Raw genomic sequence first — 26,113 nt, 5'->3', positions numbered from 1 at the left:
AGATGCACACACAAATGAATGCCTGTCAAAACACTGAAAGCTTAATAATGTCTGCAGTCTAGTTAAAACTATTGGAGCAATATCAATTTTCTGGTTTTGATACTGTATCACATTTATATAAGATGGCACTAGTGGAGGAAGTTGAGGGAAGGGTACATGAGACTCTGTACTATTTTTAAAACATCTTGTGAATGTATAATTATTTAAACAACGACAAAACTACAGAAAACATGATCATGAGGAAATGTGAAACAGAAGAAAAAGAGGACACCAAAGTTATTATATGATAGCTAATAAAAATAAAGTATGTTGAAATATACATAAGACAAAGGAAAATATCCACCAAAAAACAAGTGAATATTTAATATAGTAGGATTGTGAAATATACAGGGTGTCCCAAATAATGTATAAACACTGTAACAGCTGATAGCTCAATTTTGAAAATGAAATGTATTTTAATAAACACTGCCTTTATAATTATTCAAAGTGTGTGTATACATTTTTTGGGACACCCTATATAAACAGTTTCACTATTTTTCAAAGTTTTTATAATGTGCTCGAAGAATTTATATAATATGTGAAAAAATAAAAATGAGGAAAACAAACCAAAATAAATGGGAAGAATGAAAGAGAGGATAATGTGGCAAAGTATAAAAAGGGCTTTTAGGTCAAGGAGGTGGTCTGTCAGTGATGCAGGGAAATCTGTTTACTTTAGAATATGCTACATTTCTCCTCTGCACAGAAACTGCAATACTCTTTAGGATTAACCTACAAGTGGCCAAGGCTTACTGATTTCATTATGTCCCAATTTTAGTAGAATTATGAGAATTCAGACATGAGAATAGGATCTGTCATTTCTCATTCTCATATTTAACCCTTTTCACACAGATGAACTCAGAACTTTTATTCATCTATATTTTCCTTCTCTTTTTATACTTTGGGTTAAATATGAACTATTTAATATACAAGAATGAAAGTGCTAGAACATATATGACTATCAAATACTTTATAGGTAGCTTAGGAAAAATATTTTATAACATAAAAGTGACTGACTCAAAATTTATTATACCTCTTAACTTCTTAAGTTAAAGTAAAAGAAATCAACAATAAAAGGCCTCAGGTAAATGAGCAAAAGTAATTTGAATTTTATGCTTTTTACATCATTGATTAAATTTTCATAGAAGGATGCTGTAAATAACAAATAGCTGTTGCATTTGTTCAGTGGGCATTCTCTCCAAGGTACAATAAATAGAAATTTTCAGATTATTTAATATTTATAACCTCTTTCTTTTCCTCTAAAATGTCTACATTTTTACTATATAATTTTCTCTATGTTGTCTAATAATTTAAAATCTTTATTATGACCCAAATTGACAATAATATTCATGCATCACCACGTTTTCAATCTCCTGTTTAACTTTTATTTATACTTAGGGCATGCTACAAACTTTATGGCAATAGAGATGATACAACCATTGCAGCTCTAAAATTTTTAAATGTCCATTTTGTCCCGTTAACTTTGGTATGATGCTATACCACAGATGAGAGTTGGGGTCAGGTGTCACCCAGAGAAAAAGGCAGGCATTTGTTAGATATTCAGGAATGAAACTGTATCTTTATTCCTTCTAAAAATAGAGGCATTCCTGTGAAGGCAGAAACAACAAAACACTCAATACTATTCACAAGTTAGACATTTCTTATTAACTTCAATTCTGTCCTACTAATAGACTACAATATATTATACTAAAAAAAATACCTTCAAGGAAAGTATTGTTTCATGTATTGCCTGGAAATGGGGAATTCCTGACATAACTCAACCAGCCCAAACAAATATAAACCAGTTACTTCATTTCTGATGTGCCCCAAATGAGGCAGGTCACTGGTCTGAGCACATAACAGGTTCACTTTTTTCAAGGACGTTGCTCAGACTGTTTCCTAAGCCTGAACTCCCTTCCCTGATAATGTTTATATAATCACATGATCATATCAATAGATGCAGAAAAAAAGTTTGATAAAATCCAACACCCATTTTTGATAAAAACTCTCAGGAAAAGTGGGAATAGAGGGATCATACCTAAACATAATAAAGGCCATATATGACAAACCTACAGCCAACATCATACTCAATGGACAACAACTAAAACCATTTGCCCTAAGAACAGGAACAAGACAGGAGTGGCCACTTTCACCACTTTTATTCAGCATAGTACTGGCAGTCCTAGCCACAGCAATCAGACAAGAAGAAAACATAAAAGGCATTCAAGTTGGAAAAGAGGAAACAAAATTGTCATTATTGGCAGATGACATGATATTGTACATAGAAAATCTTAGACTCCACCAAAAAACTACTAGATTTCATAAATGAATTCAGCAAGGTAGTAGGATACAAAATTAACATCCAGAAATCGATGGCATTTTTATACACCAATAATGAACTCTCAGAAAGAAAAATTTAAAAAAAATCCCATTTACCTTTGCAAGTAAAAAAATAAGATACCTAGGAATAAACTTAACTAAAGATGTAAAAGACCTGTACTCAGAAAACTACACAACACTGAAAAAGAGAAATAGAGGGAGATATTAACAAATGGAAAAATATACCATGTTTATGGATTGGAAGAATTAAAAAAATTAAAATGCCAATATTACCCAAAGCAATCTATAAATTCAGTGCAATCCTCATTAAAATACGAACAGCATATTTCACAGATCTAGAACAAACACTTCAAAAATTTATATGGAACCAAAAATGATCCCAAATAGCCACAGCAATCTTGAGAAATAACAACAAAGTTGGAGGGATCATAATAACAGATATCAAGTTATACTACAAAGCCACTGTAATCAAAACAGTCTGGTACTGGCACAAGAACAGACATATAGATCAGTGGAATAGAACTGAGAATACGGAAATTGACCCACGCCATTATGGTTAATATTTGACAAAGGAGGTAAGAACATACAATAAAGACAGTGTATTCAATAAATGGTGTTGGGAAAATTGGACAGGTACATGCAAAAAAATGAAGCTAGTCCACCAACTTACACCATACACAAAAGTAAACTCAAAATGAATAAAAAACTTAAGTGTAAGACTTGAAATCATAAAAATCCTAGAAGCAAACGTAGGCAGCAAAATCTCAGACATCTCTCATAGCAATATGTTTGCCAATACATCTCCTAGGGCAAGAGAAACTAAAGAGAAAATAAACAAATAGGACTACAGAAAGACAAAAATCTTCTGCACAGCAAAGGAAACTATCAACAAAACAAAAAGGGAGCCTACTATATGGGAGAACATATTTGCCAATGACACATGTGATAAAGGGTTAATATCCAAAATATATAAGGAACTCATACAATTTAACAAAAGGAAGACAAACAATCCAATTAAAAAATGGGCAAAGGACTTAAATAGACACTTCTCCAAAGAGGACATACAGATGGCTAAGAGATATATGAAAAAATGCTCGACATCACTAATCATCAGAGAGACGCAAATTAAAACCACAATGAGGTATCACCTCACACCTGTCAGAATGGCTACCATCAGCAAATCAACAAACGGACAAGTACTGGCTAGGATGTGGAGAAAAGGGAACCCTAGTACACTGCTGGTGGGAATGCAGACTGGTGAAGCCACTATAGAAAGCAGTATGGAGTTCCCTCAAAAAATTAAAAATGACCTGCCATTTGACCCAGTGATCCCACTTCTAGGAATATATCCTAAGAAACCTGAAACACCAGTCACAAAGAACTTATGCAGCCCTATGTTCATAGCAGCACAATTTACAATAGCTAAGATCTGCCTGTCAGGAGATGAGTGGATAAAAAAGCTGTGGGACATTTACACCATGGAATAGTATGCAGCTATAAAAAGAGGAATCTTTTATCCCTTGGGACAGTATGGAGGAAACTAGAAAGTATTATTCTAAGTGAAATAAGTCAGTCAGAGAAAGACAAGTACCACATGATCTCACTTATATGTGCAATGTAATAAGCAAAATAAACTGATGAACAAAATGGATCCAGAGACATAGAAGCATGGAACAGACTGAGGGATCTCAGAAGGAGGGTGGGGTTGGGGGAGTGGGCAGGAAGAGATTAATCAAAGAACTTATATGTTCATAAGCTTAACCCATGGACACAGACACTGGTCTGGGGAAGGCCTGGGGGTAGGGTGAATGTGGTGTGGAGGGGTCATTGAGGGTAAAAAGGGGACATCTGTAATATTTTCCACAATATATATAAAGAAACTAAAAAATAATATTAATAATCTAGTCCATCCTTAGTTTTTTACAGTCATAATCTTTTTATTATACACCCCAGAAACATTTTCAATACTGAGTACTCATGAGTGAATATTCCTTAGTAGGCTTCCATATTCATCTTATCTGTGTCTTTGTACCTCAGTGTTAGACTTATTATAACTAGATGAAAAGTATGACTTTCTGCTGTATACCATCTTACTAAACTGTATGATATTGAAGAAAAATGAAAAATTTAAATGTTCAAAGGCCAAATCAGTTGAAAAAGGAAGACTGTTCTTCAGTTGTGGTTCTTTTTTAAGTGCTGGGTTATGGCCTTGATCACATCAGTGAAGTCACTAAAGTCCTTTTTTATTTAAGTATATAAAGTATTTAGAAAAGAAGAAAGGCAAATAAAACCACAAAATAATTCATGTTAGTAACTTCATACACAGATCCTAAGGAGACATGCAGGGCTGACTTTTACTTTATGTCACTTATACATGTTTGAGCTTTTAATGAGACTAAAAATGATTTATGAAGCCTACATTTGCTTAATCAGTGCTTCAAGTCAGCAAGTACTTAAATACTTAGAGACATTATTTTTTACATAAAAGTTTCTCAACTTATAAAACGTTTTCTACTGACAGATAAGGCACAGAAAAATGCTAGTGACATCTGCTAAGCTTTACTTATGAAAACTTAAAGAAATCCTACGGGATAACATCATTCCACTTTTCCTGGAGTACCTCTGATGGAGACTTCCCAAAAGAAAGTCTGGAAATAATTAGAAACTATTATAATACCTAAAAAAGTTTATTTGAAAACTAAATCTGCTATTCATCAAAGAACACAACGCAATCTGAATAAGGTAATGGTAAAATAAGGTGCACATATAGAATAATGTAAAGCACCTCAACCACATCTGATTGAAAAAACTTAAAACAAGTTTAGAGAAGACAGCATTGGACCTGATATGCTGAAGAACTCTGTAAAAAATACTGAATTTAAATGATTAAGCACTGACTTTTTTCAAAATAATATATATACTTTTTACTTCAGTTCATTTTACAAATTACAGAAAATCATTTTTCAAAAAGATGCTAAGCACACCTTTAATACAAACTGAAATGGAAGAGTCAATTATTAATATTTACTTTGTGTCATAAATTCCACATGGAAAAGTAAAGTATCCAAAATACAGTTAAAAATGCTCTGGGTATTTGTGGGAAAAAAATGCAATATAATGCCAATGCTAATAGCTTCTTAAGATATAAAATATGTTCTCTACAGAGACCAAAAACTCCACTGGGGGGTAGAATGGATGGCATGTCCTTTGGAGTTGAAAAGGCTATCCACATGAACTGAATTATCTTTGACAAGTACCTTCAGACACTTGTAATGTGATCTCATGTAAATTTAGACCATATTTTGCACACAAACCACTGGTAATAGTAATCAGGAGCTCAGATAAGAAGTTTAATCAGGAGCTCAGATAAGAAGAAAACAAAAGCTAATATCCTTAATAATTATAGTATTTAACATGAAATTTCCCAAATAAAAAGCACAAAAAATAAAAGCATTTAAGGTGTTGTAGTAAATAAAAGATAAGTGGTGCAAGAAATGGTGCATTTTCCTTTCCTTTTTCAACCCTTAGCTACTTATTCTCTACAAACAAAATTGTATCTAAATTTGGAAAAATAATTAAGCACATTTTAAGAAAATAAATAAACTGGAATATTCCATTTGCATTAAAAACTTATTTTAACCAAGAATTAAATCACAGTGTGGATAACATCTTAGTTGCAATTCCCACTCAAAAAATTACATATATAGTGCATCAAGATAGTAGTATTCATTCAGATTTTAAACTATTTTATTAGTAGTAATAACTGCTCATCATAATAACATGGAGCTATCAATACTTAAAAAAGGGGGACTGTAAAATAAAACAAAAATACAACACAGAACTAGGTGGCTTAAAAGATTCCTTAGGATTGCCTTCTGCCTTGCCACAAACACAGCCTAATTCTACAGGGATCAGCTCCAAGAGATGCATTAAGGCCTGCAGAAGAGAACCCAGCTTTGGAGAGTGCTATGCCAAGCAATCTCCCACAGTAGCATTAACTATATTTATTTCTCTTCATCAGAAGTCCACCCTGCTAATGGGTGAAACTAAGATATAAATCACATTGAATTTGACCAGTAAAGAACAATGATAGATTATTTTTAGAAACTTTTAAGACATGTCCATTTTCTTGTGTCCTTAAAACCAAGGTTTTTATACACCCATGGAACAATTAATGCCCTACAAAGATGGTTTTATAAGCTAATTTCAAAGTAGAATATAAACTCCTCCCAACTGAACTGTAATAAGGGAGATTACTCAATTGTTCCTTTAAAAATGTTTTGTGAAAAGCAACATTTCAGCTTAACAGAAAATAACACAATTGGAGCGTTTCTGAAAATAAACATGCATTTCTAAGTCACTTCAGTGAGGTGTATTTAATCAATTAACCACTTGAAATATTTAAATGCACTGTGAATTATTTAAAAAATTCCACTTAAAAATCAAACTGACAGACATGTTTATAATTGCTTTGCTGAAACACTGAAAGAAAGTGCACTGCATAGAGAGCTTGAATTTCTCACTCTTCCTTTCAATCAATATCTGAGGCAAAGTTTCATCTCTTGGGCCTTTAATGGCAGGAATTCCTGGAGCCAGCAAATGAGTAATGTTAAACCTATGATTAGATGATGAGGCCATCAAAGACATTAGACCCTAATGCTACATTCCTCTTTATTTCTCTGAACTGCAGTGAAACCCAGAGCTAAGAAAAAAGAAATTTTAAGCTATTTTTTTATAAAAGCATTTTTTTGAAAATATGCATCAAGATCCTAAAAGGTGCAGATAGATTTCTCAGAATGTCTCTTGAACTCAAGACTCTGGTATTAGGTAACAATTTTCAAATGCCTTGAAGATGAATGCCTGCTGGGGATGCTGTTTTATTTAAGTCTTATTAAAATTCTTCCTGGCTGAAAAGGGGGAAATGGACCTAATGATTTCCCTATGAACATATTCTTGAAGAGAGTAAACCTGAAGACTGGAAATCACTAGGTAAGTTTTTGATTGTTTTGTTTCTGCTGATGTTTTACAGGATCTACTGAAGCCATATTGTTTTTTATTTGGGAGTTAGCTTTTAGGCAGACCTCAGGTCAGTAACTACAAACAGTTTAAGTGTGTTTTTCTTTCTAATGAGAAAACTAGGAATAAATGTAATAATTATTTATTATATAACATATATAACTTCTTTGCTCATTCTCATATTACAAAATATTTATAGATAAATAAAATGAGAATCACTAAGAGACTTGAAAGAGCTGGTGAGAAGAACATTAGGTCCCTATTTTAGTTATCAGAAAATGTTATATATATATATGTGTGTGTGTGTGTGTGTGTGTGTGTGTGTGTGCTTAGTTTTCTTATAATTGCTAAGAAACAATATCCAACAATTACTATTCTATTTTCAATTCTGCTTACTAAAGAAAAATAGGACAAGTTGATTTTTAGAATTTACACTGAAATTTACAAATCCCATTAAAAAAAGGAAACAGAAAGGTATCACACTAAGGCCACTCACTAATGAGCTTTATACTTTGGCTATTGCATGATAGAAACTTGATGTTCATTATCTTGAATCTAACAAAGAAGAAGAAATCATGTAATTAACAAGGTAAATTAAAATTATAAATGCTACTGTATCATCTTTAAAAGATGGAATATCAAAAAATCAACAACAAATTTTGTGTATATATATGTATATATTATATTCAGAGATCAAAAGATAGGGAACAACAGGATAAAAAGGGTGGGAAAGAATAAGAAAGCTACAGAGAGCAGAAGAAGGGAAAGGAAGACTAAATCAATATTTACATGGTAAGATCATCTACATACAACTATATCTCAATATAAGTTACTTTCTTCAAATGTGAGATAATAGATGGATGTTTAAAATATACAAACATATACATATACATGCATAATCATTCTATTGTTAGAAACATACAAAAAAATTGCCTCGTTGTTTAACTTAATCAAGTGAATGAGATTTCGTACCTGAGAACAAAGCAGCATAACAAGCTCAACCACAGAAGTACTGGACTTCATACAAACAAGGCCTACAACAGAGAAAAGTTAAAACAAAATGAAATTACATCATTCCAAGTTAATTAATGATATAGTTTTAACTTATAAAAATTTTCTTTATAATAGAACTCCTAAAATAACATAAATAGACACATTCACCAACATATTTTTTATTGAATTTATTGGGGTGGCATTGGTTAATAAAATTATGTAAGTTTCAGGTATACAATTATACAGTCATCATTTGTATATTGTATTGTGTGTTTACCACCCCAAGTCAAGTCTCTTTCCATCACCATTTATCTCCCCTTTACCACTGACATATTTTTATAGCATTAATTTAAAAATACTTAAATATTCAAGATGTAAAAAATACTAAAAATTGACTTCGTGCTTGGGTTATTTATTTGGTCAAGGCATTTCTTATATTTAAACAAGGTGGGGGTAGTTATCAAAATTGATGAGGTACTTAGACCTGCTTTCATGACAATGACATTTGTTATGTGATTCTCTCCTGAAGTGCAGAACAATAGTCATTGAAGATCCACTTAAATTTTCTTCCAAAAGACAAAATTAAAATGATTTACAAATAGATAATTCTTCATTGGCTGTCAGTTGTTAAATAATTTTAAATATATTGAACATGGAATTTTACACAATTAACATATTAGTCAACACATAAAATCTTCCAGTGTTCTGCTTCCAAAGTCTCTGAACAGATGTCAAGAAAAAAATAATTAAATTTAACAATATCTATGTAATAATGGCTACTATTCATTGACCACTTACTATGTGCTCAGCAGTATATGTTAAGTGCCTTATTTGCATGTCTCATTTAATTTTCACTTACACTTTGTTACATACTATTTTTATTCCCATTTTATAAGTAAGAAAATATTATTCCTATAAACAGTAAGTATAAACATTAATTAATCATCAAAACTTTTTCCAATAAAATGGATAACTGCTGTATAACATATAACAAAGCGGATCGTGATTGGTATTTTTAAAAGTGCCAACATAGAGGAAGATTAACCCAGAAGTAATAATCTCTGGATGAGAGTATGCTAATAATGATGTTTGCTAATTTGAAATATACTTTTAAAAGTTTGTCACTGTTTTTTAAAATTAACGTAATAGACTTGGTTTTTCTTTTTATCTGAGGACAAATGTAATCAGTTAAAGCTTTTTATAATAAGAAATGCCATCATCTTACATTAGTGTTGGCTAAATGGAGAGTTGAAGCAAGACCCAGTAATTTTTTTTCTTCTTAAAGTGATTTCAATAAACAGTTTCAATTGCCTTCTAGACACTAGCATGTATATTTGTTGTAGCTAGTGATAAATACCCTTTTGTGCCCACTCTGCTAATGACCCTATCATTGTACAGACAGACAGAACAAGCTGTGAAAAGGCACTAGTATTCCATCTGATCTTTGGGCAGACACTTAACTAATGAAATAAGAGGCAGATGTGAAAAGCTCAGTTAAGAGACAATTGCTGTAACTGATCAGCAATTCTCATGCTCAGGAGCTAGAGAGTCAGAAAGAAGATAAATGGGACATTTATTACCTGTTGGCTACTCAACTATTTAAAATTCTGACACAGAAAAACCAAGTAAAAGGCCAAAGGATTATGCATATCAATTTAGATTTTCAACTGTAAGGCTATATAAAGAATGATTAGACTACATAGCCATTTGAAGTGACTATATAAAGAATCACTCACCGTATATTCTGTGTATTAAGAGTTTTTTAATACATAACAACTTGAAGTAAAAATTAAAAAAAACATGCAATTACATTCATTTCTCACAGAAAAATGATTTAATTGAACATCCAAAAAACCTCTATGTAACAAAAACATTCATAATTTGTACAAATACTATCATTCTACCATAAGAAAAATATAAACAAATGCTCAATAAATACTTTGTTCAACGAAAATGACAACAAGTGAATAGAAAAATTGCAGTTTGCAAACAGTACTCTCAGTACTTTGAAAAAGGCCACTGTGATTTCAATTCCACAGATCCTCGCACATTTACTAGTATGTTGTCTAATTAGTTTTAAATGATATGGACTAACGGATTCTCTTAAACAAACAAACAAACAAACAAAAAACTAACCTTGACAATGAGAACACAGCAGAGGCAATTTTGGAAGATTTACCAACTTTTAAGAATTACATAATCACTTTGGTTGGAACTATTTCTAAGTGTTAATAAAAGGATTATTAAAATAAACAGGTAAACTTCAATTTTTTAAGAGATATTGAAAATAAAGCATTGTTTGATGACACTCTATACTTGTCATCCATAAAACACTCGTTTGAAAATTTAACATGTAATTATAAAAGAGGTTTTGTATAACTCTAATCATAAGCTCAGATTGCCAAAAGTGCCTAATGATGTTATAAATAAGGCAGGCTGTATATGAATACGGCAAATATTTTACAAGAGTATGTCTCAAACAGGTTGAGTTTTTCCTTTTTGGCTCTGGCAAGGATTTCATAATCAAATTCATTTCTTTGATATTTCCTCATATGGGCAAAGTATAGTGTTTGCACTCAGGAATTTACAATAATGAACAAGACATAATCTACACCTTCTCATGTTCCATACGTTAATTCAATCTAAGATTACCCAACATGGACATTGAACCTTATTATTTACAATCACTTCTATATACACTATCTCATCCGATGTTCTTAACAACTCTGAATTAGTTATTGTTACCTCATGTGATGGATAAAAAAATGGGTGTTTGATCAGTAAGTGGTGGAACTGGGATTTGAATTTAAGTCCTCTAACTTGCAAGTTCATTTCATTTTCGCTGCAGTGCTACATAAGTCATTTGACATTAATAGGATGGAAATATGTGACTGAGAAAGGTCATAACGCTTAATTTCAACTTGGATGATTTTGACAGTTTTGTTGGAGAAAGTAGCATATGTTGTTCAGACGTGGGGATAAAAAGAACAATCATAAGCAAGAAGTACAGAGGGAGCAGGGAACAAAAATTTTTTTTGAAAGACCTTTATTCCTTGGGGGATGTATGACTTAAGAGTTTAGGGGGTTTTTGAAAGTGGGACTGAGAGGCTAGGGTAAAATTCAAAGATAGATTAAGATAGAAAGAAATAAAATTATGTTTTTGAAAGTTAAGAGGAAGACTTTAGAGCAAGTTATAAAATGGGGAAAGGATACTAAGACTTAGTTACGGCATTACTGTTCCATGATGACTTTTCCTGCCTTGTCAATTAAGAAGTGTCTCCCAAAGGAACTGTACATATGTGCCTCTCCAACAAAATCTAATTAGAAGTATTGACCAATTAATAGAACATTTTCACCAGTAAATACATATTCACCAGAATAAATATTTTTACTAGAACTACTTATTCAATACTATATATCACATTAGGTTACCAGTATAAGATGAATACCTAGAGTGCAGACAATAAATATGCAAGAGAAGGCCTGTATGTATGGGAGATATTTCATATATAGTGGAAAAAATTAGCTTTTGAATATATTGTGATAAACTACTTTGTTGAAAGAGAAGGTTGGATGAGTGGCTAACATATAAGTACTTGAGATGATTAATTCAGTAGACAAATTTGAGGTGGTGTAGATTCAGGCAACAAAGGAAGAATGGGCAGAGCTGAGTAAACGGTCATGCAGGACAATGGCAGTTCTTTTGGGTTCACACTTACTAGGGGTAAGAAGTTACTTTAACTTTCAGAACTACACTCCCTTGCCATTAAAAAAAACACAAAAAAAACCCCACTAAGTTGTAAAATGAGTGTGAAGTTAAAGTTTTATCTTGGAACACAGCTATCTTTCTTTAATACAAAGAAAATTAAAAGGCACAGTGATGCTCTTTTAATACAGAGTTGTCAGACTCTTCACAGTCAGTCTGTGGGTTCACTTTATGTATCTGTAGAAGTAGATAATCAGGTTAAAAGAGGCTTTAAGCTTTAAAATAGTGTAGAAAAATTCCATCTCTAGCTGGATGTTCCAGATGGTGTGAGGTGAAGGGTTTTAAGCATTACAGCAACAGCAAGGGATCATATCTTAGGTGGAATTCATCTTTCAAGTAACATCAGAGTTTTCTTTCAGCAAGGGCCCTCTTCCAAGAGAAGAGACCAATAGACATCTATGACTAAGGTGGTGCACTGAGTGTATTCTCAATAATTACCAATTAAATGAATAAATCTAGAAACCATCACTCACAGAGTAACACTGTAGTTGATAAAGGAAAAAAAAAATAAGATTTTGATGAAAAATAAGAGTATTTTTTTTAGAGCAAGAGCCCAAGTCATTCAAAAGGCATTTATTGACCATGTCTATTGTGATAGAAACCATGTCATGTACTAAGTATAAAAAGAAGTGAAGTATGTGGGGCAGATTATGTAAATAAAATCATTATATACAATCCTAGGAGGTACAAAGTGTAAGAAGAACAGAAAGAGTCAAGAGCCATTCTGGAGAATTTATAAGGAATGTGACATTTGAATTGGATGATGCTAAGCTTATCTGAATGGAAGAAGGAAAGAAGGGAAAGTCATCTGAAGTAAAAGAGAAATGTTAGAGGTACAATGAAATATGAAATAGCTAGTAAAATCAAGTTGGAATGTTATATTGGGGGGTGTAGATCTGGAAGAGGGTGAGTTGAAATGAAGAGAGAGAGACAGACAGAAGCAGAGCCATAAATGGCATATTTTTCCTTATTGGCAACAGAGAACCAGTGAAGGATTTCAAGCAGGGGGCAGATAGAATCCAATTCATTTTGGAAAGATTGCTTTCTCTCAGTGGTATAGGAAGAAACCTGTAACTGCAAGTCAAGTCAAGATAATGAAGGCCTGAGCAGAAAGCGGTGGCAATGCAAGCAAAGACAGATTTGAAATATATTTTGCCTTGAGACAATAAAATATTTTAGATAGCAGAATATGAGGTTAAAGGGTAGTAGGGTAAAGGAGCAACTGAAGTGCGAATGATGATACATTTAACTGAGATAAGGAAACAAATGAAGGAGAGTGGGTTTGCAGAAAGAAAGGGTTGAGTTTAAATCTGAACAAAATTAGAAATATAGACAGGCAAAAAACTTAATTTTGAGTTTACAATTGTTTATTTTTTAGATATCTCTGACAAACCAGATATTTATAAATTAGTTTTATAGAGAACATGGTATTGAAGAAAATATAATTGTGAAGTTTTTATAAGAGTCCCACTAGTAGATTACCAATACTAATAATCATACCAGTACAGTTTGAAGATCTAGTTTTTCTATTTCTCTTCTAATAAAATATACTAATTTATTTTCCATCAAATAGACATGACTATTCTGGTAATCTGAATTTTAAAAATCAAGTCTTTAGTTACAAGAAAAAGCTTTTTTTTTAAGAAAATATGTTTTTATTGATTTTAGAGAGAGGAAGGGAGAGGGAGAGAAAGGGAGAGAGAAACATTAATGTGAGAAAGAAACATGGATCAGTTGCCTCCAGCACACACCCCAGGGACCAAACCCACAACCTGAGAATGTGCCCTGATGAGGAATCAAACTTTTGACCTTTTGGTACACAGGATGACACTCAATCACCTGAGCCACACCAGCCAGGGCAGAAAAAGCTTCTTAAGCATAATTGAACCATTACAGCTTATTTTTATATTTACATTATAAATTTTAACTGAAAAGTAAACGCTCAAAATCTTCTAGAGACAGTGATTTACTTTATTTCACTAAAAACTAAGTTATTGTACATTTATGGAAATTTTACTGTCTTTAGAATAGAAACAAAACTGAATCTCTGGATCTATCATATATAGCAAGTCAGCAAATATTTTCTTTAAAGACACAGATAAAATATATTGGCATGGGGCAGCCATAAGTTTCTGTCACAGCTACTCAACCCTGCCACTGTAGGGCCAAAGCAATCATAGACAATGCATAAACATATGAGCTTGGCTGTCTTCCGATAAAACTATTTACTCATCCCAAGGCATGTATGTATATGTGCATGGGTGTGTATGTGTGTGAGAGAGAGAGAACACAGACAAATGCACACATACACATCTATAGATTTTTTTAAAACGGCAGAGGAAATTATTTTAGATGCATGTCTATGATAATTTATAATTCCAAAACCCCAAAGCTCTGAAAAAAGCTTTTTTGTAGTATTGTAGCAAACTCAATTATCAGCAAAATTTCACCCAATGTGATGCTATTAAAAGTTTTATTCCACTTAGTGTGAATATCTCTATGAATTACCAGGAACATATCATTGTGTTATCCCAGACTCCCCAGAAGATGTTATGAAATATACATATAAGCACTTATTACCTGTCTTAAATCCCCAAATATCTGAATTACAAGCACAGCTGGCTCTAAGGTTTTGAATAAGGCATTTCAGACATTTATCAAAATAAATGTTACTCAGATTTTTAAAAGTCAGAAATTAAACATGAAATATTTTGCAAGATTCATAAAAAAATAGTATTATTAATATTAATTACAATTTCAAAAGAATTTGGTATTGCACTTTTCCCCATGGATATTCCATATATTTTAAAAGAAATAAAAATCTATTTCTGTATGGGAATGTTTGGCTAAGTGCTTTTAAACTGTAAATTTTGAGCATTTAGATTGCTCAGAACAGAATTAACTGTAAATGGAGTTATATAATACCCCAATAACCAATTTGACTAATTTACTGAAATTAAATTGTTTCTCTAAATTGTTTCTTTTTTAAAATCATTCTGTTGATACAGCTAAGAATCTTATTGACTTGGATATTTTTTCTTTTTTATAATTTTGGTTCTGCTAACAATTTTTGCAGAGTGGTAGAGGTGAAGTTCCTAAAACACTTTCATAGATAATTTTTACAAAATGATAGATTACAATAAAAAATGAAGCTACAGTGATACTTCCTACATAGATATTTGCTAGTGATTTGATTGTAATATAAGATGAGCTGAAGAGATATTCTCATGGCAATGACAACTATTACATGTGAAACACTGCTGTTCTTTTGTAATATGCTTTAGATACAAAGTTTGCGTTAGTTCATCAAAAACATCATGTCAAAGGAAATACTCTGGCAAATTCTTGAGCCCAATGTCACTTTTTTCTTGTCACCATGTGACTTTAACTTCTGTTTGCACATTCCATTGAAATAACATATTTCATTATCACATACTAAAATACATTACAATTTCTAAATCACTTGGGATTATTTAAGTTTTGAGTTGGCTGACTCTTGAGACATGTTTATTTAAATAATTTAAGTAAGCCACAGAGATAACAGTCTTTGACTTCAAGTAACTAACGGCACAGTTACAAAGACAATATATTTATGGAAGAGTCTAGTGGTATTATACTGAAAAAATGACAATAAAACTATATGCCTCAAAATAACTTAAAACCATCATTTCTGATGTTTTTATTAAATACTCTTATTCATAGTATTAGCCTCAAGTTTCCACTATAGAAATGACTGACCTGAGTATCTTGCCCTTTTCTTCACTGTGATTTAATCACAACAGAAATGAATAAGTGTGAAATAAGGGAAATAAGAGACATTTTCACTATCATAAATCATATGGATCCCTCAATTGTCTTTAGGTTAAATTTAATTTTAGAACCAATTGTTATTCCTATATCTCTCCTCTGCACCAACTTTCTTCTTGAAATTCCAAAGAGGTTCAATCAAATTCTAAAACTACTAAACTATGTCCGGCTCAAATTTTCACATTACCCAAGAAAGACCCTGGTCCCATACTTATTAAGAATGATATATTTGTTTTAATCATGTATTTAACTTCAAGAAATATTAATAATCAAAAGATGAAAAAATAGTTAAATAGTCATACAATTAAATTACATGAATAGTTACAGTTGAGTAAAAATGGTTATACTAATGCCTTTATATTAAAAATAAAACAATTTATATTCTATAAAATATGGGATTCTCCTTTTAAACACAGTATGTATAAATGCATAATTTGTATAGTTATATTTCTAAACAACTCAAATTCTTTCATTTATTTACATTCTCAAATAAATACATTTAATAACTTTAAATTCTCAAATTCACATAAATTTAAAGTTGCTATTGTAGTAATATATACCTTTAAGTTCTTTATTTTTTGGATTCAGAAAAACATTGGCTCATTTTCTTTCAATACTTAAATATAATGCAAAATGGAAGTACTATGTACCACTTTTCTTGATCATACATTCATGAAGTCAAAGATAAAAAACTAAGTAACATAATTAGTAAAATAAAATTGTTTGATAATTGTGATAAAGGCATACAGCATAAAAGTTGCAGATTTAGGTAGGCTCAAGTAGAGGTCAAACAGGTGAATCCCAGTTATCTTCAAGAGCACATTAACTTTATTCAATAATTATAGGCTGAAATAACTGAAGTACTCAGAACAAATTAAATCTTCACAAAGTTACTTATCTGTGCTCAAAACAAATTCTTCAACTTGACCCAAGCTGAATTTTCTTTACTGAACTCTCCATTTAAGGCAAAGTATTAAGTAGAGATGAGAAATTAGTCCAGGTTTACCTATTCTTAGAAAGGAAATAGGACGTTCTTGGAAACTGAGAAGTTCCTTAAATTTTACAACATTGAAGATACTCTCGTAAGTCAAATAAATTATTATAAGCATATTATTTTATCCAATACTTTACTGGGATTACATGCTATAGCTTATATGAACATGAAACTAAAGGTCACAGCATTAACAAGATTATTTAGCCTATACCCTATATCCAACTCACACCTACCTACAATTAAGAGTGATATTTTGGAGTCAAATTTTATGGTTAGATACCAGAATATGATCCAATTATGATACAGTAAATAAGTCAATGTGGAATTTTTTTGCAATTAAAAAACACGTACACTTCAAGCATGAAATATTAAACCTACTTATAAATTAAAAGCAATGATGGTTTTATTTCTTCTATTACTTCTTGCAATAATAGATCTATTACAAAGTAGTAGTTATCTTCTGAAATAGTATGGATTGGGAAATCTAAAAATTGGATCAAATAAATGGCCATAAAACATGTGTGTCAAAAAGTGAGGAGCTAGTCCTTTGGAGGAATTAAAGACATTCAATAATTCAGTTCTAAAAACAGCTCTGCATACTTACTATACCGAACGCACAACTATGAAACAGGTATGTCCCATGTCCTAGAGAAACCTGCATTCTAATGGAGGACACAGGCAGATAAACTGATTGTTTTAATGTGGTGAGACCAAGTGTTACCTCAGAACTGTTACAGGATGTTGACTTGGTAAGCAAGATAAACAGTGTTATTAAAGAAATTCCTACTGTAAATATAAGAAAATGGTGGAATTGAGAAATAACAACAGGTAATATTTATTTATTTTTTAAAAAATATATCTTTATTGATTTCAGAGAAAGGAAAGGAGAGGGGGAGAGAGAGATAGAAACATCAATGATGAGAGAGTCATTGATCAAGCCCGCAACCCGGGCATGTGCCCCGACCGGGAATCGAATCCCGATCGCCTGGATCCCAGGTTGATGCTCAACCGCTGAGCCACGCCCGGCCGGGCAACAGGTAATATTTAACTTGAAGTAATGAACAGTTATTAATTTCTTGGAAAACATGACTTAGAGATCACTCCAAGTTCAGCAATCACAAACGGCATTATTCAATTTGTAAAACAGAATCTGTTTAATTTGATACAAACTCCTTCTGACAATGCCCCAAGTTTTCTCTATCAAAACAAATACAAAAACAAGTAACAGTTAATGTGAGAATTTTTCTAGTTTAAATGTTGCAATACACAGCTGTTGAAATTACATGTATAATCTTTTCAATTAATTAGTTTTAAAGTTAAAATAATATGCTTAATCTTTGGACTTAGTGTAATTAGAATAACCCTATTGAGCCCAGCCAGGTGTGGCTCAGCGGTTGAGCATCGACCTAGGATACAGGCGATTGGGGTTTGATTCCCAGTCAGGGGATATGCCCTGGTTGTGGGCTCCGTCCCCAGTCAGGGGCGTGCAGGAGGCAGCCGATCAATGAGTCTCTCATCATTGATGTTTCTATCTCTCTCTCTCCCTCTCCTTTCCTCTCTCTGAAATCAATAAAGATATATTAAAAAAAAGAAAAAAGAATAACCCTATTGAGTATATTGACAGCAACATTTTAGGCATGGATGATAACATGTGTATCATGTGCACAGGTCATATTTCCACATGAAAAATAATCTTCTAATAGTAAAACCCAGTATCACGAGTCTAAATTGTAGCTTTCATGGATTCTATTATGCACAACAAACTTTATTTTATATACAATCCACTAAATTCTGTTGGTTGGATACCAAGCAAACACAGGTTAAAAGCACTAATTCTACACAGAGGGGCAATGTATATACAAAATAAAGCAGTGAAAACAAAGAAGCTACACAGGAAAATAACTTTAAAAGACACAGGGAGAAAAGCTTAATCCTCTGGAAAAAGTCCACAGAGATAAGAGGTCAGATAACCTACTGGATTAAAAATAGCTAAAAAAAAAAATTGATCAAAATCTCAGCAGATCTGAAAAAACTTACACAATCTTTGTTTGCATTACTATATAGTAGAAAAACTAAAAATGAAATCACTGTCCCACTGTACTTGGCAATAATGGAGCCAGAGCTAGTTGTTCATAGAAGTACTACAATTTCAATAGGACATAATGAAATGAAGTGCATCTAGAGGGAAAATATGAGGTTGGTATGAGGTAGGAAGGGAGGTCTAGGAAATAATTACAGGAAACCAAAGATGCTTATTTGGCAAATGAGAAGGTTTCTGGGGAAAGTGTTACTGTAGAAAGGGCTTATTCTCTGTGATCAGGTCCACCTAAATTGTAGCAACTTTACCTAATTAAGGGGCATCTGTAATGTGGAAAACTGTGTGTGTGTTTTTTTAAATATATCTTTATTGATTTCAGAGAGGAAGGGAGAGGGAGAGAGAAACAGAAACATCAATGATGAGAGAGTTGTCATTGATCGACTGCCTCCTGCACGCCCCTGACTGGGGATCGAGCCTGCAACCCAGGCATATGCCTTAACAGGAACTCGAACTGCGATCTCCTGGATCCTAGGTCGATGCTCAACCTCTGAGCCATCCTGGCCGGGCGAAACCTGTGTTTTGATATCTGAGAAAGACAGACTGGAAACTGATGGTCAATGGTGATATTCCCTAGACCTGACTTCAATCTCTGAAACTAGAGACAAGGAACAACGTGTATGGACAGCAGAGATCATGGACCAGAAAAACATCTGCCTATATGTATTCTCTTTAATTCTACTGGTGTTTAAAACACAATGGTAGGTGGATACTACTAAATCTGAATGGTAGTTACAGACCAGTTAGCTCTTATATCTCTTTCTAAATATTGTAAAATTTTGGTTTACCCCGAGTTCTCAGACCAAGGCATTTTTATTAGCATTACAGAATTCTTTATTCTGGATCTAGTTTTTAATTAAGTCAAAGAAGTTCTGGACTGAAAATTGAAAGAACTGGCTACAGTGTCAAACTAAACAGCTGTGTAAACTTGAGCTGTAACACTCGCTTTTCTTGATACAAAAAATATTTGCTGGTAAATAGCAGATTAATGATTGCAATTTTTTTTTTATTACATCTTAAAGCAATACATTTTACATCATGATCCAGTATATATAAGTGAAACAAATGTTTCACAACCGCACTTCGTTTCATTGTGTCCTATACTCTGATCTATGCTATGCTATGCCATGGAATGTAATTTAAAAATATTGTCCAGGCGAACTTTACTGATTGCACCATACCATCAATGAATTATAATCTGCAAGCTGAGTATCACTACAGCTGGACTGCCTCCAGTTTTTATATTTTTAAATGGCTTAAAAAAAAGAAAAATATTTCATGACATGTGAAATTTATATAATATTAAAATTTCAGTGTTCATAAATAAAGTTTTATGGGAACATAGCCAAGCTCATTCCTTTACAAACTGTCTGGGGCTACTTCCTCAACTACAATGGCAAAGTTGAGAGGCTATGACAGAGACAAAGCTTAAAGTGTTTTGTTTTCTTTTTTAGGTTTTCTAAATTAAATTCTTTTTAAAAAAATTATCTTTATTTTTGAAAGTATTACAGATATCCCCCTTTTTTCCCCATTGACCCCCTCCATCCCGCCCCACTCCCATCCCAAACCTTCACTGCACTATTGTCTGTCCATGGGCTATGCATATATGCATACAAATTCTTCGGTTAATCTCTCCTCACCCACCCCCTTCCCTCTGAAATTCTTCATTCTGTTGCATGCCTCAAAGTATTTATTTTTTGGTCCCTTACAGAAAAATGTTGATGACTCCTGCACTAAAAGACACCTGCACTAAAAGACACCTCTTTCTGACTTGAATATCCATGGTTCTAGATCCTTCCTTCATGTCCTACGGGTCTAAACTAGGACCAAAGAGTAATTACATGATATTGGGAAGGAAATGACATGGAATAGTACATGTTCTTGGTTTGTTATTTAGGCATCAAATTTCTATTTTATTTTGTACTTGAAACCAAGAATGCAAAGTGGGTAAATCGACAGTCAATATTTGGTGGTAGGATAAAATTAAAATCATTTAGACAATCAGTCCCTGTAAGTTCACAGGACTTTAACTTATATCCCATTCCTCAAGTGTTTCAATTTTAATGGTGGGCACAGTGAAAGCTGGCAACCGTTTTAGCAGGAATTAGTTATGAACAATAAAATGGCCAATTAGGCCCTGGCCGAGTAGCTCAGTTGAGTGGAGCATTGTCCTGATACACCAAGGTTGCAGGTTCGATCCTTGGTGAGGGCACATACAAGAATAAACCAATCAATACATAAACAGGTGGAATAAAAAAAAAAATCTGTGTCTCTCTCTCTCCCTTCCTCTCTAAAATCAATCAATCAATAAAATGGCTAATTATGTTATACTGTACTGATAGGTACATGCCAAAATTACAATGAAAAAATACCCTTTGGGTGGAGAAAATGAAACCAGTAGCTTCTCTTCACTTTTACATTCTCTGAGTTAGAACTATCTTTCAGCTGTCCTTTTTAAAATCTTTCTTGTTCATGTTAGACCATTATTTAAACACTAGATTTGTTCAACAAAATCTTATTTGTTCTTCTGCCTCGAGACTATCCTACTTAAACCTTCTATATAAAACTGACAGATTGTTTCATAATCAGATTTTGATTTTGTTCCTCCCTGTTCAAAATTCTCCCAAGGATTACTAGAATCTAGTTTTTATCCTTATATGTGTACATCTGGTAAACTCACTGTCCCTGCTTTTCCACAATTTTCAACAGTAGTCATGAACAAATATGTGTGTTTTTGGCTCTAGTTTCTCTGACAGGTTTAAACTTGGCTAACATATCATCCATGTTGTGTACTGCTATTTTACAAAATTTTGTTTTAGGAAAAATGTTAGGAATAAAACAATATCAGGATAAATATCTTTTTAGAATAAAATAAAAATGAAACGCTGTACTGAAATATATTATTTTCAGGGCAATATTAAACATGAGCTAACTCCTGTCTGCACTTACATTAATTTAAGTAATTTTAAACACCTTGCTGAACCAAAGAAGCTGGACACACCAGTGAGTTCTGGCTTGAAATGGCCAGTCAGGAGGGTGTTAAAAATTGGTTACTATCACCATCACTCATAAAATCTTCAGGCAATGTTAGAATAAGATAATCAAGAAATTTTTGAAAGGTGCCCACAAAACATCTGACTGTGAAAAGCAGCCCAGATTCTATCTGCCAGGGAGAGATGGCTGGAAATGGCAGGCACCCTCTTAAAGAGCCAAAGCACAAAGTTTCATTTGCAGCCACTCACTTTGGGCTCCAGGAGAAGGAGGACAGACTAGACTGAAGCTGTACGAGGAGAACCTAGGGTTGTGGACTCGGGAGAAAGAGGTGAGAGGGCACCCCTCTGGATTCCTGTGCCAAGTCATTCCCATATACTGCAGAGGCAGACATTTACCTTCCAAGCAGCTTTTGCCTGAGGGGGAAGCAATTGCCCCACCCTGCTGGAAAACCTCTCCCCTTACCCCCAGGAGTATCTACAGCCTGAGGCTCATTAAGAGAATCAACTTAATCAGCCTGCAGGCAGAGACAAACCTCAGAGTGCTTTGAGTCATTGCCTGATTTGCTTCCGGACCTGGGCCTTGGAAAAGCAGACTTTGGTGTGCATCTTGGTCCTGTCCAAATGCATCCAGCCCCAACAGAGAGGACCTCAAGCCATGGGTTGCTGATAGGTCCAAACAGGGCACTAAAGGCCAGTAATAAAGAGTGTCTGACATTGTCTGGCACCAGAGACCTTCCAAACAGACTGAGAGTCCTAGCAGGCCTACCTAAATACATAGAAACAAACCCAAACAGGCAGCCAAAAAGGGGAGGCAAAAAAACAAGCTCCAAATGAAAGAACAAGGGAAGAATCTAGAAAAATAGCTAAATAAAATGGAGATAAGTAATGTATCAGATATAGAGTTTAGAATACTGATTGTAAGGATGCTCAACAGCATGGAAAAAGATATGGAAACTATGAAAAATGACCAGTCAAAAATGAAGCATGACATAGCAGAAATAAAAAATATATTGGAAGGAAAAAACAGCAGATTAGAGGAAGCTGATTAGAAGAAAAAAATTAAAAAACAAGAGGACAGGCTAAGGGAACTGTGGGACAATATGAAATGTAACAATATTTGTCGCATCACAGGAGTGCCAGAAGAGGTCGAAAGTAAGATAGGGTTAGAGAACCTGTTTGAAGAAATAATGGCAGAACACTTTCCTAAGCTGGTGAAGGAAAAAGTCACACAATTCCAGAAGGCACAGAGAGTACCAAGCAAGAAGAGCACAAAGAGTTCCAAGCCCAGACACATCATAATTAAAATGCCAAAAAGACAAACAGAGAATATTAAAGGTAGCAAGAGAAAATCCATCTAACTACAAAGGAGCTCCCATAAGGTTGTCAGCTGACTTCTCATCAGAAACTCTACAGGCCAGAAGGGAATGGCATGAAGTATTCAAGGTAATGCAAAACAAGGATCTGAAACCAAGACTACTCTATTCAGCAAGGTTATTATTCAAAATAGATGGTGAAATAAAGAGCTTCCCAGATAAAAAAAAGTCTAAAGGAGTTTATCACCACCAAACCAGCATTGCAGGAAATGTTAAAGGGACTGCTATAATTAGAAGTAGAAATAGAATCATTGCAAGAAATGTTAAAAGGGACAGCTGTAATAAGAAGAAGAAATAGAGAGAGAAACATAGACATAAAGAATTAAAATGGCAATAAATAAGGCCCTGTCAATAATAACCTTAAGGACATTAAGGGAGAGATCAACAGCAATACAATCATAGTCGTGGACTTTAACACCCCACTGACTTCACTGGTAGATCTTCCAGACAACAAGTCAACACAGAAACAGTGACTCTAAATGGCACACTAGATCAGATGGATTTAATTGATATTTACAGAACATTTCACCCCAAAGCTTCAGAATATACATTTCTCTCAAGTGCACATGGGTCATTCTCAAAGACAGACCAAATGCTAGGACACAAAACAAGTCTCTACAAGTTCAAGAAGATTGAAATCATATCAAGCATCTCAGATTACAATGGCATAAAATTAGAAATGAACTACAGTAAAAACACTCAAAAACATTCAAACACATGGAGGCTAAATAGCATGTTACTAAACAATGAATGGGTTACCAATAAGATCAAGAAAAAACCCAAAAACTGCCCAGAAACAAATGAAAATGAACACACAACCTCAAATCAATGGGACACAGCAAAAGCAGTCCTAGGAGGGAAGTTCATAGCACTACAGGCCTGCCTCAAAAAGCAAAATAAATAAATAAATAAATAAACAAATAAATAAATAAATAAATCTTTATTGATTTCAGAGAGAGGAAAGGAGAGGGAGAGAGAGACATAGAAACATCAGTGATGAGAGAGTCATTGATGTGGGCTCCCCTCTGGGGATTGAGCCCACAACCCAGGCATGTGCCCTGAAGGGGAATGAAACCTTGATCTCCTGGATCATGGGCTGATGCACAACCGCTGAGCCAGGCTGGCTGGGCACAAGAAAATGTTTAGTATACTATCTAACCCTACAACTTAAAGAATTAGAAAGCTCCCCTGTGAAGCGTTCCTGACCAGGGCTTTTGTTTGCTGGGAGGTTTTTTATTACTGCTTAGATTTCAATGATTGTTATTAGCCTATTCAGGTTTCTGATTTTTCTTGATTCAGTTTTACATGCTCTCACGCATATGTGGAATCCAATAAACAAAATAGACTGAAGAACAAAACAGATCCAGAGACAAAGAAGCATGGAACTAACTGATGAATCTCAGTAGGAAGGTGGGGGTGGGGAAGTAGATGGGGAGAGATTAATCGAAGAATTTATATGCATATATGCATAACCCAAGGACACAGACAATAGTGTGGTGAAAGCCTGGTGGGTGGCAGAGAGTTTGGAGGGGATCAATGGGGGAAAAAAGGAGAATATGTGTAATAATTTCAACAATAAAGATAAATTAAAAAGAAACACAAAAATAATAAAAAACAAATAAAAATGAAAGAAATGTTCGCTTTTTGCTTGTTTTGTGTTAAATAAATTATACCCTTTTCTTCTATCAAGGCAATTAGTGAAATATACTTGTATATAAAAAAATTCATTTGTTCTATGGTCCACTTACCTACTCATAAATGTTTTGGGGATACAAATTTTATGTCAGATACACTGGCATCCCTTGTGGAGCTTCATGTATGGCAGGTGATAAAGACATTACCAAGTAATTAAACAAACATGGGTTACCAGTTACAATTTTGATACATGCTCAAAAGAAAAAGTACACTGTGCTATGAAAGATTATATAACAAGGGAACCTCATAGTCTAGGACAGTGATTTTCAACCATTTTCATCCCATGGCACATATAAAATAATTACTAAAATTCTGCGGGACACACAAAAAAATATATTTTGCCAATCTTACAAAAAAATAGGCATAATTTTTATTCAATTCACACTGGACAGCTTTTGTTGTGTTGACTGTTATTTTTTTCTTTGACAATCTAAGGGAAAGAGGTCAGTCGGTGTTTTAAAATTTCTTTCAGTGCAGCAGTTGAATGTCTCTGTGTTCTAGGGTATCACATAAGTCTTCTCAGAGAAAGTTTATGATACAAGGATCTAAAGGAGTCAGCCAGGCAAAATTACATAAATGGAAAGCATTTCATTGTTATTACAAAAGAATTCAATCATGGAAAGTTTTCTGAATCCCTTGTACTCTTAATTACCACGAACACATTGATTTCATTGAATTCTGTAACTATAATGTGTAAACATATAAATCACCAAAGGAAAATTCTACTTTATCTGCTATATATAAAAAGAACCTCTGAAATGCATATGAGGCTTCATGTTTGTTGATTCTATAGTTAATGGAAATTAAAGGGTTGTATAAATAATCCTTAAATTGGTTTCTGTTTCATTACCTGGATCAATCACTCTACCAACTGGCACACAAGAATATTTATATATGGCAAATACACTGTCCCTGCCCTTCCGGTCCCAGTAACAGATGTTGCTGTTTCTTAATTTAGAACAGTGGTCTGTTATTCTTATGTAGGAATCTTGTCCCTAACTGGCT

The 26,113-nt window shown here is 33.5% G+C and overlaps 1 protein-coding gene across 1 annotated transcript in view; it reads right to left on the bottom strand.

Annotated features, from left to right (window-relative positions):
* NBEA (neurobeachin) overlaps positions 1-26,113 on the bottom strand; it is an 817,699-nt gene that overhangs the window by 424,485 nt on the left and 367,101 nt on the right. Inside the window, exon 34 of the mRNA XM_081128332.1 lies at positions 8,365-8,426. Coding sequence (XP_080984458.1) covers positions 8,365-8,426 — 62 coding nt within the window. The remainder of the gene's footprint in view (positions 1-8,364; positions 8,427-26,113) is intronic.

This window comes from Miniopterus schreibersii, assembly GCF_964146895.1.
Source record: "Miniopterus schreibersii genome assembly, chromosome: 2".
Lineage (NCBI taxonomy): Eukaryota > Metazoa > Chordata > Mammalia > Chiroptera > Miniopteridae > Miniopterus > Miniopterus schreibersii.
This window is presented reverse-complemented; position numbering and strand designations above follow the sequence as displayed.